Here is a 12,168-nt window from a genome sequence, read left to right as displayed (position 1 = left end):
CAGTCTTCAGAGCAGGTATGACATTTTTATTAGCATGTATAGGGTTGTAGAGACTCACAGCTACCATACAGATAATCCTACCACCTGACCACTGCTCACAGCTGGGTACCACAACAACCAGAGAGCAAAATGGTTCTGAGATGTGCTTCTGTACGTTTAGTTTATGTACCTCGGTCTGCAGGTGAAATGGAGCAAGCACCAGGACTTCCAGCTATTAAAGGCAGTTGAGACAATGTGGAAAACACACAGTTCAACACAATCCTGCAAATGGCTCCGTAGGGAAGCAACAGCCAAGCCTTAGCCTCACTGTGGCTGAAGGGGATTTGGGATGGCTCTACTGACAGCAAAAAACACAGCTTTTAAAGTAGATCTGGTGCTCTCAACACCTTGAAAAGAAGAACAGAATTCAAAAGAGGCATAACATCTGTAATCATAGACAAACTCCTCACCTCCTTCTTCTGCAGAAGTATTGAGAAGTATTTTAGTGGACGCCTTCCAGAAGGACACATCCATCTGCATCCCTGTGACATTAAGCACAATGCACCCCATGGCACCTGTGACCTACAGTCACAGATCAGCATCTCACTATCTCTGACCTTCAACAAATGCAAACTGCAATTTGTACTTTATACAGAATACAACATATCAAACCAGAAGTCATCATATTCCATCCATGCTCTCCACAGGGTGAAAAAGACATGCTGACTCCATGAGCCATTAAGATCCAGGTCGTGCACAGGTTGCTTGGCCAAGTGCAGTCCTTGGTGAGTGTCACTGAACATACATATCAAGATAGGAGAAGTTACAGGTGTCTACACTGCTGGACTCAAGACCACCACTGGAGATGTGAACAGTACATATTGCACCAGAGACAGGAAACAGAGTAAAAGGATAAAAAAGAGGGAGCCAACTTCATTAAAACCCTTTCCAGGCATGACAAAAGTAGTAACCGGGTGGTCAGAGCCTACAAAGACAGGGCCTGGTTCCCCTCATCCCAGCTGAAACACGCTCCCTCTTCCTTCCCGCTGCCCACAGGTTTGCATCGAACCTTCTCTACTGTTCCTGCCACAGGAAGACCAGCTCACCTGTTCTGGGCAGCACCACACAAATCCCACTTTCCTGCTGACCCACGTCTTCTGGCCAGCTGCTGCACTGCCACCCTCCAGCTCACTCCAAACCTCCTTCACCCTGTCCCCTCACAGGTCACCTTGCTCCCTGTCACCACCCCCAAAAGACACCTGCACCTCCACCCGCAGGCCCCTGCGCACCTGCCAGCTCCAGCCTCCCGCCCTCACTACAGCCACCTTTCCCTCGGTGTCCAGTCAAACACCTTTCTCCTTAGTCCTGCAGCCACTCTGCCGCACAAAGCCCCTGCAAGCGGCACTGCCACCCGTGCCTGGATCCCTACACCAGCTCTCCATCCGCACGGCACACAGGAACCCCCAGACCCAGGGCTCTGCATCTCCTCCAGCTCCACTCAGGTGACGGGGCTCTCCAAACCTTAGGCGGGCCCCCAAACGCCTCTTCCCCCTGGCACCTCATGTACACTCTGCCAGGTGTGCACACCTGAGGGCCGGCGCAGCCCCCGCACTCACAGCCGCCCCCTTTCCCAGGAACGCGGCCCCTCGGCAGGCACGGCGCGACCCCAGACCCCTCCGAGCGGCCCCCCCGTACCTGGGCGGGCTCCGCGCCGGCGGGCAGCCCCTCGGGCAGGGCCTGGAGCAGCAGCAGGGCCATGGCGGCGCGGAGCCTCCTCGCCATCCCCCCCACCCCCCGCTCCCGCCTCCCCGGCCCGACTGCGGCCCGGGACGGGAGCCCAGGGGCACCCCGCGCCCGGACCCGCCCTCAGCACTCGTCTATTGGGCGGCCGACGCGGCTTTCGGCTTGCCATTGATTCAGCACGATGTCGCTTAGGGCAAAACCGGGAGGGGCGGGGCCTGCGAACAGGGAGCGGCCATCTTGAGTGTGGCACCGCGGGGATGGAGCCTGCGGTCTCACTCCGGCCGCCATGTTGTGAGTGGCGGAACTGGCTGGAGAGGAGCGAGGGGGCTGCAGACACATACACACACAACCGCAATGGAGCCCTGTCAGCACAACTGGGCGAAAAGGGGGTTCACAGACATCCTCCTCCACAGCCACAGCCTCCCTGTGGCCGCCAGGCACTCATCCTCCATTCAGCAGGTTACTCCTGCTCAGCATGACCCCTGCTCAGCCTCGTTCCTCCCCAGAGCACCCACATTGTCCCAAACCCCACAGCCCTCCCGGACCTCGGGCACACCGGGAAGTGCGGCATGGAGGGGGTGTGGCATGGCAGCAGCAGCGTGGCACTGAACTCAAGGTGTCCAGTGGATAGCAATGTGTTGGTGCCGGCACCGTTGGGAGACAAAAGCAGTATGGAGAAGGGATCTCCCACTGCCGCTGTGTCCCAGCATGTCCCCACACAGTGATCGTGCACACACCCAGCAGGAGTGGGGGCATCAGCACCTGATATTGATTCACAGCTCGGGAGAGACAGTCCATGTTTCTGGGGCAGTATCAGAGGGTTTCTACACTGCCACTACCAGCATGCCAGACAGCCTAGGTGCCAGATTGGCATGATGAGGTTCATCAGATGCTCAGATAACATATTGAGAAAGGCCAGAGAAAAATAATTGATTTAGCAGCTCATCTCCTGCCCTGTCTTTCTTCTATCCAGATCAGCTCACCCACGGGCTGCCTAATGTGGGCCAGCAGCCGTTCACCCATCACACCTTCATCATGCTCGCTCCTCTTCCTGTGGCAGCCAAATCCCGGCCTCCACTGGCCCTTGGCCAAGCCCTCCTGCTGGCATTGCCAGTGCTTAAGGGAACCCAGCAGCCTCCCCAGCCTCTGTTCAGGCTCTGCTGCAGACCAACGTGACATCTTTGGTGTGGTTGCCATTTGAAGTGAGGTCGTAAACATGCTGGAACACTGACATTTCCGCCACACACAGTTATTGAAGGAGCTTTATTCCTGTTCCCAACTAGCCCTGAAATTAGAGGCACAGCAGGGAAAAGGCATGGAGTTCACGGGAGCACAGGACAAGCCCAGATCAGGTATGACTCATTGTTGGAGAGCAATTAACACTTGCTGCTCTTCCCAAGCAGGGATACGTCTGGCTCTGACTCTTTGCAATGAGGTTTCCTTCCTGTTGCAATGGGAAGCGGAGGCCAGGCTGGCCACAGCTTGGCAGCAAATCCTCTGCTCCTCAGTGAGACCAAGGCAGGTTGTGGACTTATTGTGGTTTTGGGGAGGGCTGGCAGGCACAGTGACCATGTCCAGAATGATGTGAGCTGTTGAGATTACTTGAATCCTCAGGGGGAGATTCCAGCTACAAGCTAGAAACCGAGAAACCCTGCTGAGCTGAACTGTCAACTGGCATAAATCCATGTCGATCTGAAGAAGAAATCCACTGCTATAAGCTCAGGGAGGTGGGAGGGAAGGTCTGTCTTGAAGATGGCTCAGAAATTCTACAAGCCCAGAGCAAACCTCTTACTCAGTCCATAAGCAATAAACTGCACCATGTCCCGCTCCCCAGGGCAGGGGAAAAGCTAATGTGAGATGGCAGTAGCACTTCAGGGGGTCTCTGTGCTCCATTGCCCCTCTAGTACGGCTGGGGACAGGAAAAAAGGAGTGGCCAAACAGCTGAGGCTTTGCTGCCATCGTCCCAAGCTTGGCTTCGTGTGGCTGCTGCCCCAGAATCGCTGGCCACAGAGCTCCCCGCCCTGCCAGGACCCCTCCAAACTACCGAGGCAGGAAGGGTGAACAACAAGAACAGGGAAAGGGCAGTTTTGGGATGCTACAGCACATAATTTTACAAACATAGCCATGATCCCAAGTATGCCAGAGGCACCTTGGACCCAAAAGACTGTTACAGGTACTTTTCTAAAAGTCCTCACAGCTGTTTTGGGTGTAGGACAAGAGCAGCATGAGCTAAGGAGCTTAAGAAAAGCAGAGAGCAGAGATATTTCCTTGTGGCTTCTCTCCATTCCCAACAGGAGTGACATGTGTTTCATTTCATGTGCTTATCTATTACTTTAATTGTGCTTTAACAAGAGATCTAATAATGCCCAGGGAACAGATATACAAGTTTGAACATGTTTTCCTACTTTCTGCTCTGCTATTAATTATTTCAGAGCTCTTTTACAGTTTTCTAGCAGTAGCTACATGTGGTTGGAGACATTATCCTTTGCCTTTTGCAGCTTTGACAGAAGCAAACCTGCTGTGGATACAGATTAGGACTGTAGTGAAGTGCCTTTCGGGTTTGGCTGCTCTCTCTGAAGGAGCAGAGTGGGTAATGTGTCTGTACTCAGGCACGTGGCTGATGTGAGAATGCTGCCGCCCTAGAGATCCGACATGTATCCCTAACTGGAGGAAGGAATATGGATCATCCACTGGGCCATGGGGCTTTCAGAGAAGCCACTTCATGTGGCTTTGTTAGAAACGCACTTGTCCCACCAAGGGATGTTCATCAGCAAAAGAGAGCCTGGATACAGCTGATCAAAAGCAGGGACTTTAGTCCAGGACTTGGGCTCCTTTCTCCCCTAAACTAGGCTGCAGCAAATTCAAGTTGCTCTCCTTTGGGGTGGGAGAGGCCTCATGGCAGATCCAAGATAGCATCATGAAACTCTGCCTGGCCATGAAGATAAACAGCACCCATGGGTGTAGAAGGGGTCACCCAGCGACATCCTCCCAAGCCCCACAAGAAGATGAGTGTCACTGTGAGCCCACACTATCACCTTTTGTCACTTGCCATGGGACTTTGCAGACCCAAGAACCTCTTGGGGAAGATTGCCATTGAATTCCCAAGGGTTTCAGAGCTCATGCCACCCATTACACTCTTCCTCCTTCTCCTGGCTCCTTTGCTCACCCTCACCCTGATGCTTGGTGGGTCACAAAGCCCACACCTTTCCCTTCCAGGGCAAGCATGAGACCCACATACCAGCCCAGTCCAGAGAACTAGATACAGAGACCAGCCAGAAGCACAACTCACAGCTGTATTTTAAAAATCACTGCATTTATTTTTCAACCTTCCTCTGTTGTTTGCAGTGCTGCTATTCAGAGCCTGTGTTAATGCCTTGATAGTTCTGTGACGAGAAAGAGGAGCTACTGGAGAGTGTTCAGTGGAAAGCCACAAAGATGATGAAGGCTTTGGAGCATCTCTTATGAGGAGAGACTTTGATAGCCAGGCCTGTTCAGTCTGGAGAAGGGAAGACTCAGAGGGATCTCATCAATGCATGTAAATGTCTCAAAGGCAGGTGTCATGGGCATGGTGCCCGGCTCTTTTCAGGGGTGCTCAGCAACAGGACAGGGAGCAATGGCCACAAACTAAACCACAGGAAGTTCCACCTCAACACGAGGAAGAAATTCTTTACCTTGTGGGTGGCAAAGCACTGGAACAGGCTGCCCAGGCAGGCTGTGGTTTCCCCTCTCTGGAGATACTCAAAACTCACATGGATACATTCCTGTGTAACCCGCTCCAGTAACCCTGCCTCAGCAGGGGCATGCTGGAATAGACAACCTCCAGAGGTCCTTCCAACCCTAACAATTCTGTGATTTTTGTGTCTTCCCCAAATCAAAGAGGGGACAGAGACAATTGTCCCCTAAAGCTGCAGTTTCATGATTCTACTGTGGGAACCAGAGATGTAGGACAAGGGTGACAGTGCTCAGAGGAATGAAAAAATTAGAGCTAAAAACAATTAGCTATTTCTTTTCTGGATTGTGGCAATCAAAGAGTGAATAGGACCTGAACCTGAGAGCAAGGAATGTATAGTCCAAGCATTGGTCTCTGCACTTTGGGATGGTCACTCTCATGGTGCAGAGAGAACAGGTCCCTTCACACCTGCCAAGACATGATCCAGCTCTTGGGAAGAGGCTATTGTAGTGGTTTAAGGCAGGAATGTGGTTTGGTTGCTGGTACAATGGCAGGATATCTGCTTTTGGAGGTAGAACTATGCTCTGAGCCCCAAGGGAGAGAGCCTCATGGGGCCAAACCCAGTGAGGCCCAGAGAGTCTGGACCAAAGGAAGGCACAGGAAATACTGGCATCCCTCAGGGCAAGAGGGACATGGGATGGCTGGGACATGGCCAGCAGCAGATGGAGATGGCTCAGGACAAGCCAAAGTGCTGCAAGCTGGACACACAGAGTCAGATCTTGATTCTACAGTGGAAAAAAGCTGCAGAGAAGGTGCTGGGTGGGGAAGCAGATCTGGGCTGGACTGTGCTGGGCTGTGCCTCTGCTCAGGGGTCGTGGGACTGGTAGTGGCAGGAGGCCAGAGAGGTGTGACGGCTCCTGAGGTAGTCTCCATTCACAGTCCTTTGTTAAAATAGACATATGGCACTTTGTCCCCGTGCTTGGCCACAATACTGTCACGCAGCTCTGGCTCAAGGTCAGCCAGTGCAAGGGAGCTGTGGAGAGAGGGGATGCACACTGAGAGCCATGATCCTCCTCCCCAACTACCAGTCAAGCCACCCTCCTTCCCCATTGCCATCTGAGGTCTCTGCAGTCCCAAGAATCTTGCAGGCTCATGGCAGGACCCACCACCCTTCCCTCCCAGTGCTGGAAGGCAGAGAGCTGCCCATGGAGCTGGGTGTCCTGTTGCTCCCAGCACAGAGCTCATAGAGCAGGGGAGGCACATGCTCTCGATGCCCTGGGCACCTGCATGTACAGGCAGGCACTGCCTTGGGTTGAAGGATGGGTGCCCATCATGCTTCTCCTGGGATGGGCAGAGAAGAACTAGGGGAGGAGGAAGGCTCCCGAGATCCCATGAAGGAGTGGGAAACAGTGGAACAGGTACCATCGCTGAGGGAAGAGAGCACAGGCTGCTGGCACCATGAACAGGAGGCTGTGGGACAGAGAAGAGCAGAGCTTTAGTCTTGGGGATCTCAGCCTGTTTGCCCTCCAGCCACAGGGATTTCATCCCAAGAGGGGTTCACACCCCATGACTCCCAATAACTGCAGAAAGCCAAAGGTGAAAGGTAACCAGCTTTGCAGTCTCCTCTGGGAAAGAGGTATTTTTCAAGCATCCCTTTGGAGCCATACTTTAGGCACTCACAGGGGATTGAGCAGTGAGATACTTACAAGCCCCCGCACAGCAGCACCTGCAGAGGCCCATGGAGAACCCGGATCCGCTGCAAGAGAACAACCAGGAATGAGTCCCTGGCCTCACCACAAGACCCACTCACACAGTGGGCAGACTTCTCCCCTCAGTAGGGCTGAATGCCCAACACCTCTGGTGTGCACCAAACTTTGCCACCCTCCCATAGCCTCCCCCACTTGAGAGGCCATTGGTGTATCAATGACTGAAGTAGGGAGCAAAGCAAGCCAGGGTCTGCAACTTCCCATTTGATCCCAAGCATATCAGCAGCTGGGAAGCAGGGCTGGGGCACCACAGAACTCACTGGCAGGAGAAACATGCACTCACCTGCATGAAGGTGAATTTCTCCAGCCGCTCCATGATGACAGGCAAAATAACTAGGCACAGAGAGCAAAGGTCAGCCCAGATCCCAGAACAGCTATCCTGCTAGCCAGCCTGCAGGGCTGTCCCAGCAGGACCACCCACCTGGAGGCCATGGCAGCAGCTAGTTATGCTGGGAGCTACTGGGTGTTTGCTGACAGCAAGAACCTGACACAAGAACCCACATATCCATCACCTGGGCAGCATGGTCTGTGCTCCTCATGCTCCTGTGCTTCCTTCTTGGCTTGCAGCATGTCAAGGGTCTAAGGAGCAGAGGGGGTGCTAGGCTGCAGGGTGAGGGGCTAGGGCCAGAGAGCACGAGATGCATCCCTGTAGGGCCAAACTGCCATAGGAGCAACCCCTGTCTCCTGGGCTGTGGTTTGGCATGGAGGGGGCTGGGGGCCTCTGATGGGAATGGCTGGATGAGAAGAGCAAATGTGCAGGGATGCATGGTCACCCTCCCTCTTCTTCACGAAGGAAACTGAAGCAGGGGAGGGCAAGGTGGTGGGTCCTGGAGAGTCCCCAGTTCAGTTGCACACCCTCCTGCCCCACACTCACTCATGCCCGGTGCTGCCATGGTGATCCTGGAGAACACAACCTGCGCAATGCCCTTCACTGCCGCCCTCTGCAAGGAAAATCAGCAGGTGAGCCCTGGTTGTGCTGTGCCCCAACCTGTATCCACATCCTCAGACTCACCCTGGAGCGGCCAAGCTCGTTGTTGTTCTCATCTGTCACTGTGATCCCATTGATGATCTCCCTGAAGGGGACAGGCAGCCGTGAGTGGAGAAAGCATGAGGACACAGCAGTTGGGTGAGTGGGTGCCAGGGGAGTCCTCTATGCACAGCAGCCCCAGATGCCCCCAGGGCACGGGGCTCCAGCATCCCGGGGCACCGCGGTCCCCAGCCCAGCCGATGCTGCCATCTTCAGGGCACAGCTGTGAGCAGGATCTGGCCGTGCTAGGGACAGACACTGTCTGTCTGAGCCAGGGCACAGTCCCTCACACAGCATCCGAGCTCCTTGTGCTGGGACTTGTGGGGAATCCCAAGCAGCAGCCACAGGTCACCACAAGGACCCCATCTGGGGTGTCCCAGCATTAGGATACCATGGACTGGGGTTCTTCCACGACATGCAGGAGATCTTTGGGTCTGAGGGATCTTCCAGCACAGATTCCAGAACAGCTATCCTCAACCAAAAATCCCCCTCCTGCTCTAGGTGGAAGCTGAGCCATCCCACCCAGCACCCTCCAGCACAGACACAGCACTGCAGATGCACAGACCCCAGTTCACCTCCCTCCAGTTCCCAGGATGGGAATCCAAGGCAGGGAGGCCAGGCAGCCCAGGAGCCCGGCTGCCACCAGCTTTCCTTTGGAGCGAGCTGGGTCCCTCAAGCGCCCCAGCCACACGTGACACTTACTGTTGCCGCATCATGGGGATATTGACACAGTTGGCAGCAGCCACAGCTGCAAAGGGGACCCAGCGGGCCAGCAAGGGGGGGGCTCGCTGCGGGAAACAGGCTGGCATCAGCACAGGAGAGCAAGATGTGCCCAGCTGCCCCAGCTGGCCCTGGCCTGGCATACCTTGGTGTAGAGGTTGAGTCCCACTGCAGTGGCCAGGGCTGCACTGGTGGCCGTGACATAAGCCACCCCGATTTGCCTGGACAGCAATTTCAAAGAAGGGAGACAACAGAATCACCAACTCTGACTCAGCCCTATTCCTTCTGTGCCCAAGGCACGGCATAGGGGGATTCTACAGAGTGCTTCAAATGGACACACTCCATCCTGTGGGGCCTGCTCACCTCAGAGAGATGGGGGAGGCAGCATTGCGGTTGGTGTAGTTGACAAAGGCATTGAATGACTGGTTCACCCACTGCCAGAAAACCACAGCAGGCACCGTCCTGCAGAGGGAAGGGACCAGGAGGGCACCTGAGGGCTGTCAGGGACACCTGGCCTGTGCCCATGGCCAGACTTGGAAGGGAGACAGCCAAGATGCCTGCAATCCACTCATCATAGTGTCTCCAAAGGGAAACTGAGGAACTGTGGCAAAGTGACAAGCCAGTAGCGGAGCTGGGAAATGGTCCCAAGAGTTCTGGTTGCCCTGGGGAACATAGGAAGGGGAGGCCCAGTCCTGCAAGGCATTTGGGCAGGGGTGGGAGACACAGCTCTCAGCAGGGTGGCATCCATCCTCTGCTGGGCTGAGATAAGCCTTTATCAAAGTGAGCAGCAAGGAGGGGACACACAGGGACAGAAGTGGCTCTGGGGAATGAGGGTACCTGGATTTCTAATGGTGTCCCAGGGACACTGACATGGGGCAGGAAGGGACATAGGGAGATGTGGGTCTAAGCATGCTTTGGAATGCAGGGGGGTGGAGAAGAGAAATGCAGAGAGCTGTCAGCAGGGGCTGGGGATACTGAAGCAGCCTGGCCAAGGGGCACATTTGGTCCTCAGTTTGAAAGACTGCTATGGGCCACAAGAGCAGAAGCCAAGTAGGATTTGATTGTATTAATTGTTACAGGGGCTCTTGGAAGAACTCAGCTGAACTCAGGGTGAGGTGAGACCATCCCCACCCATGCCAAGAGGATCTGTGATGGTTCTACCACAGGCTGGGTGCTGGAGACAGAGCCCAGAGACACTGGGCCTGACCACAGGACACAGGCAAGCACAGCAGCCATGAACATGCATTGGGCAGCACCCAGCCCCAGAGGAGGTAAACTGACCGTGCTCTGGCCACTGGGGACTTTGAGAGGGGTTGGGGGTTGTCAGGGCTGTGTCCCCAACCTGGTGTACCCAGGAGCTCACCGATAGAACTGGAGCATGCAGCCAGTGATGGCCATGCCCCCCGGCACCTGGAAGGACATCCTCCCAATGAGGTTCATCTTCTCACCGCTGTCAGGGTGGAAGGCTGAGTCGTATAGCTTCTTGGCATAGAGCAGCTGCTCCTGGGTGCTTCCTGGTGGCACCAGCCCGGCCCTGCAAGCCCAAAGCCTATCAGGGGAAGCTGCACAGACCTGTCAGCACCCAGCACTGCCGAAGCACAGAGTTCCAGGCACCACATGAAAGGCAGGGGAAACATCTCCTCAGAAGGATGCATGTCACAGCTTGAGGCTCCTGGGAGAAGCCTGGGAAACTCCCCCCAGAATTACCTCCAACAGATGTTACATCGCAGCATACCTGCTTGAGAATGACTGCCTCCATCCCTCAGCAACACTGCACAGTGGTTGGGATGGCCATGAACACAGGGATGGCACCTGCCCCATCTGTACCCCTGCCCCTCACCTGCAGCCCTCCACCAGGGCCTTAGCCCAGTCCAGCTCCTCCTCCGGCACGAGCACTGTCCGAGGGTCGGTGATGTTGAGGAAGTGCTTCAGGCGCCCCACAAAGGTGCTCTGGTCCCAGCGTGGGGAGTCGATGTTGAAGCCAAGGGAAACTGTGGCCATCTTGGCACAGGTCTGGGCAGGGGGAAACGGCTGCTTAGTAGGATCCTGCCTTGCTTGCTCATCAAGTGCACGCCTGCCACGGCTACAGGAGCAGTTATCTGGGTGAGAGCCATGGCAGGTTTATGTTTAACAGGACAACTGGACTTTCAGCAACCCTGAGCCCAAGAGGCCCCTGCACTCCTGCTGTCGGCAGAACACTGCAGTCAGGCTGCTCCTTCACACATCACCCTGCTTGCCTGGGGTCGCCCTACTTGTGCTGCACCCCACAGCACCTGGCACCTTCTCCTTGGGGTAGTATGGTGCTGCACAGCACCGTAGGGCCCAGCTCAACCCTCCACGAGGCTGCCCTGCAGGCACTCCTACAGGGGCACTACTCTGTAGCCCCCACGTGTGCAGAGCACAGCACCCCCACACTGTGCTGTGCCCCCCACGGCATCATCCTGCACATCCCCCTAATGTTGCTCTGCACTGCCATGGCATTGCCCTGCGTGCTCCCCAGGGTGCTGCACCACATGCCCACTGTTGCACAGCACAGAACCACAGAATGAATTAGGTGGGGAAACACTTCTGAGATCATTTGAGTCCAACCTATAACCAAACACCACCATGTCAATTACAGCATGGCACCAAGTGCCATGTTCAGTCGTTCCTCAAATACCTCCAAGGACAGTGACTCCACCACCTCCCTCGGCAGTTCTTTCCAGTATAAATTCTTACTAATGTCAAACTTGAACCTCCCCTGGCACAGCTTCAGACTATATTCTCTCGTCCTGTCGCTGGTTTCCTGGGAAAAGAGGCCCACTCCCACCTGGCTACAAGCTCATTTCAAAGGTAGTTGTAGACAGCAATAAGTTCTCCCTGAGCCTTTTCTCCAGGTTAAACACTCCTAGCTCAGCCACTGTTCATAAGACTTGAGCTCCAGACCCTTCACCAATTTCCTTGCCCTTCTCTGTACGGCACAGCATAGCTCGGCACACCCCAGGCTCGGCCCGGCACGACACAGCCCCCGGCAGACCTCTAGCGCGGCTCGGTCACGGTTTATGTCAGCTCGGCACGGCTCGGCACGGCCCGGCACACCCCCGCCGCTGCCCTGCCCGTCCCGTCGCGTCCCCACGTGTCCCACCTGCGGTCCCGGGCCCCTCTCCCGCCTCCCGCCCACGTGTCGCTCACCCGCCCCCGCGCTCCGGCGCGTGGCCGCCCTCAGCCAACCACAGAGCCCCGAGCGGCCGCGCCCACCTGGCCGGAAGGGGGCCCCTCGTGCG

The 12,168-nt window shown here is 55.6% G+C and overlaps 2 protein-coding genes across 10 annotated transcripts in view; both read right to left on the bottom strand.

The window, feature by feature from the left end:
- Positions 1–1,797, bottom strand: part of WBP1L (WW domain binding protein 1 like) — a 59,080-nt gene extending 57,283 nt beyond the window's left edge. The window contains exon 1 of one of the 3 annotated variants that reach the window (XM_088169273.1): positions 1,675–1,797. Coding sequence is in view for 1 of the 3 variants with exons in the window: in XM_014883784.2 (XP_014739270.1) it covers positions 1,675–1,761 (87 nt within the window). In the remaining 2 variants the exon portion in view is untranslated. The remainder of the gene's footprint in view (positions 1–1,674) is intronic. The other 2 variants (XM_014883784.2, XM_088169275.1) reach the window with 2 other exon arrangements.
- A 3,217-nt stretch (positions 1,798–5,014) lies between these two features.
- Positions 5,015–12,165, bottom strand: SFXN2 (sideroflexin 2). 7 transcript variants are annotated; one of them, XM_088169272.1, is made up of 12 exons: positions 12,143–12,165; positions 10,746–10,918; positions 10,269–10,439; positions 9,269–9,367; positions 9,051–9,126; positions 8,888–8,973; positions 8,171–8,231; positions 8,033–8,099; positions 7,442–7,491; positions 7,099–7,148; positions 6,815–6,862; positions 5,015–6,425 (listed from the first exon to the last, which is right to left on the bottom strand). In XM_088169272.1, exons 2-12 carry the CDS (start codon positions 10,904–10,906, stop codon positions 6,326–6,328), a joined length of 969 nt encoding a protein of 322 aa, XP_088025398.1. In that variant the 5' UTR covers positions 10,907–10,918; positions 12,143–12,165; the 3' UTR covers positions 5,015–6,325. The 7 variants fall into 7 exon arrangements, 6 of the variants coding, with proteins under 6 accessions (XP_088025398.1, XP_088025397.1, XP_088025394.1 ...); XM_088169271.1 differs by having other exon boundaries at positions 12,077–12,164; XM_088169268.1 differs by lacking the exon at positions 12,143–12,165 and adding an exon at positions 12,030–12,066.
- Between the last annotated feature and the right edge of the window lie 3 nt (positions 12,166–12,168).

Source organism: Sturnus vulgaris, chromosome 8 (assembly GCF_052056855.1).
Source record: "Sturnus vulgaris isolate bStuVul1 chromosome 8, bStuVul1.hap1, whole genome shotgun sequence".
Taxonomy (NCBI): domain Eukaryota; kingdom Metazoa; phylum Chordata; class Aves; order Passeriformes; family Sturnidae; genus Sturnus; species Sturnus vulgaris.
The sequence above is the reverse complement of the archived record's forward strand: the minus strand, read 5'-3'. Positions and strand labels throughout refer to the sequence as shown.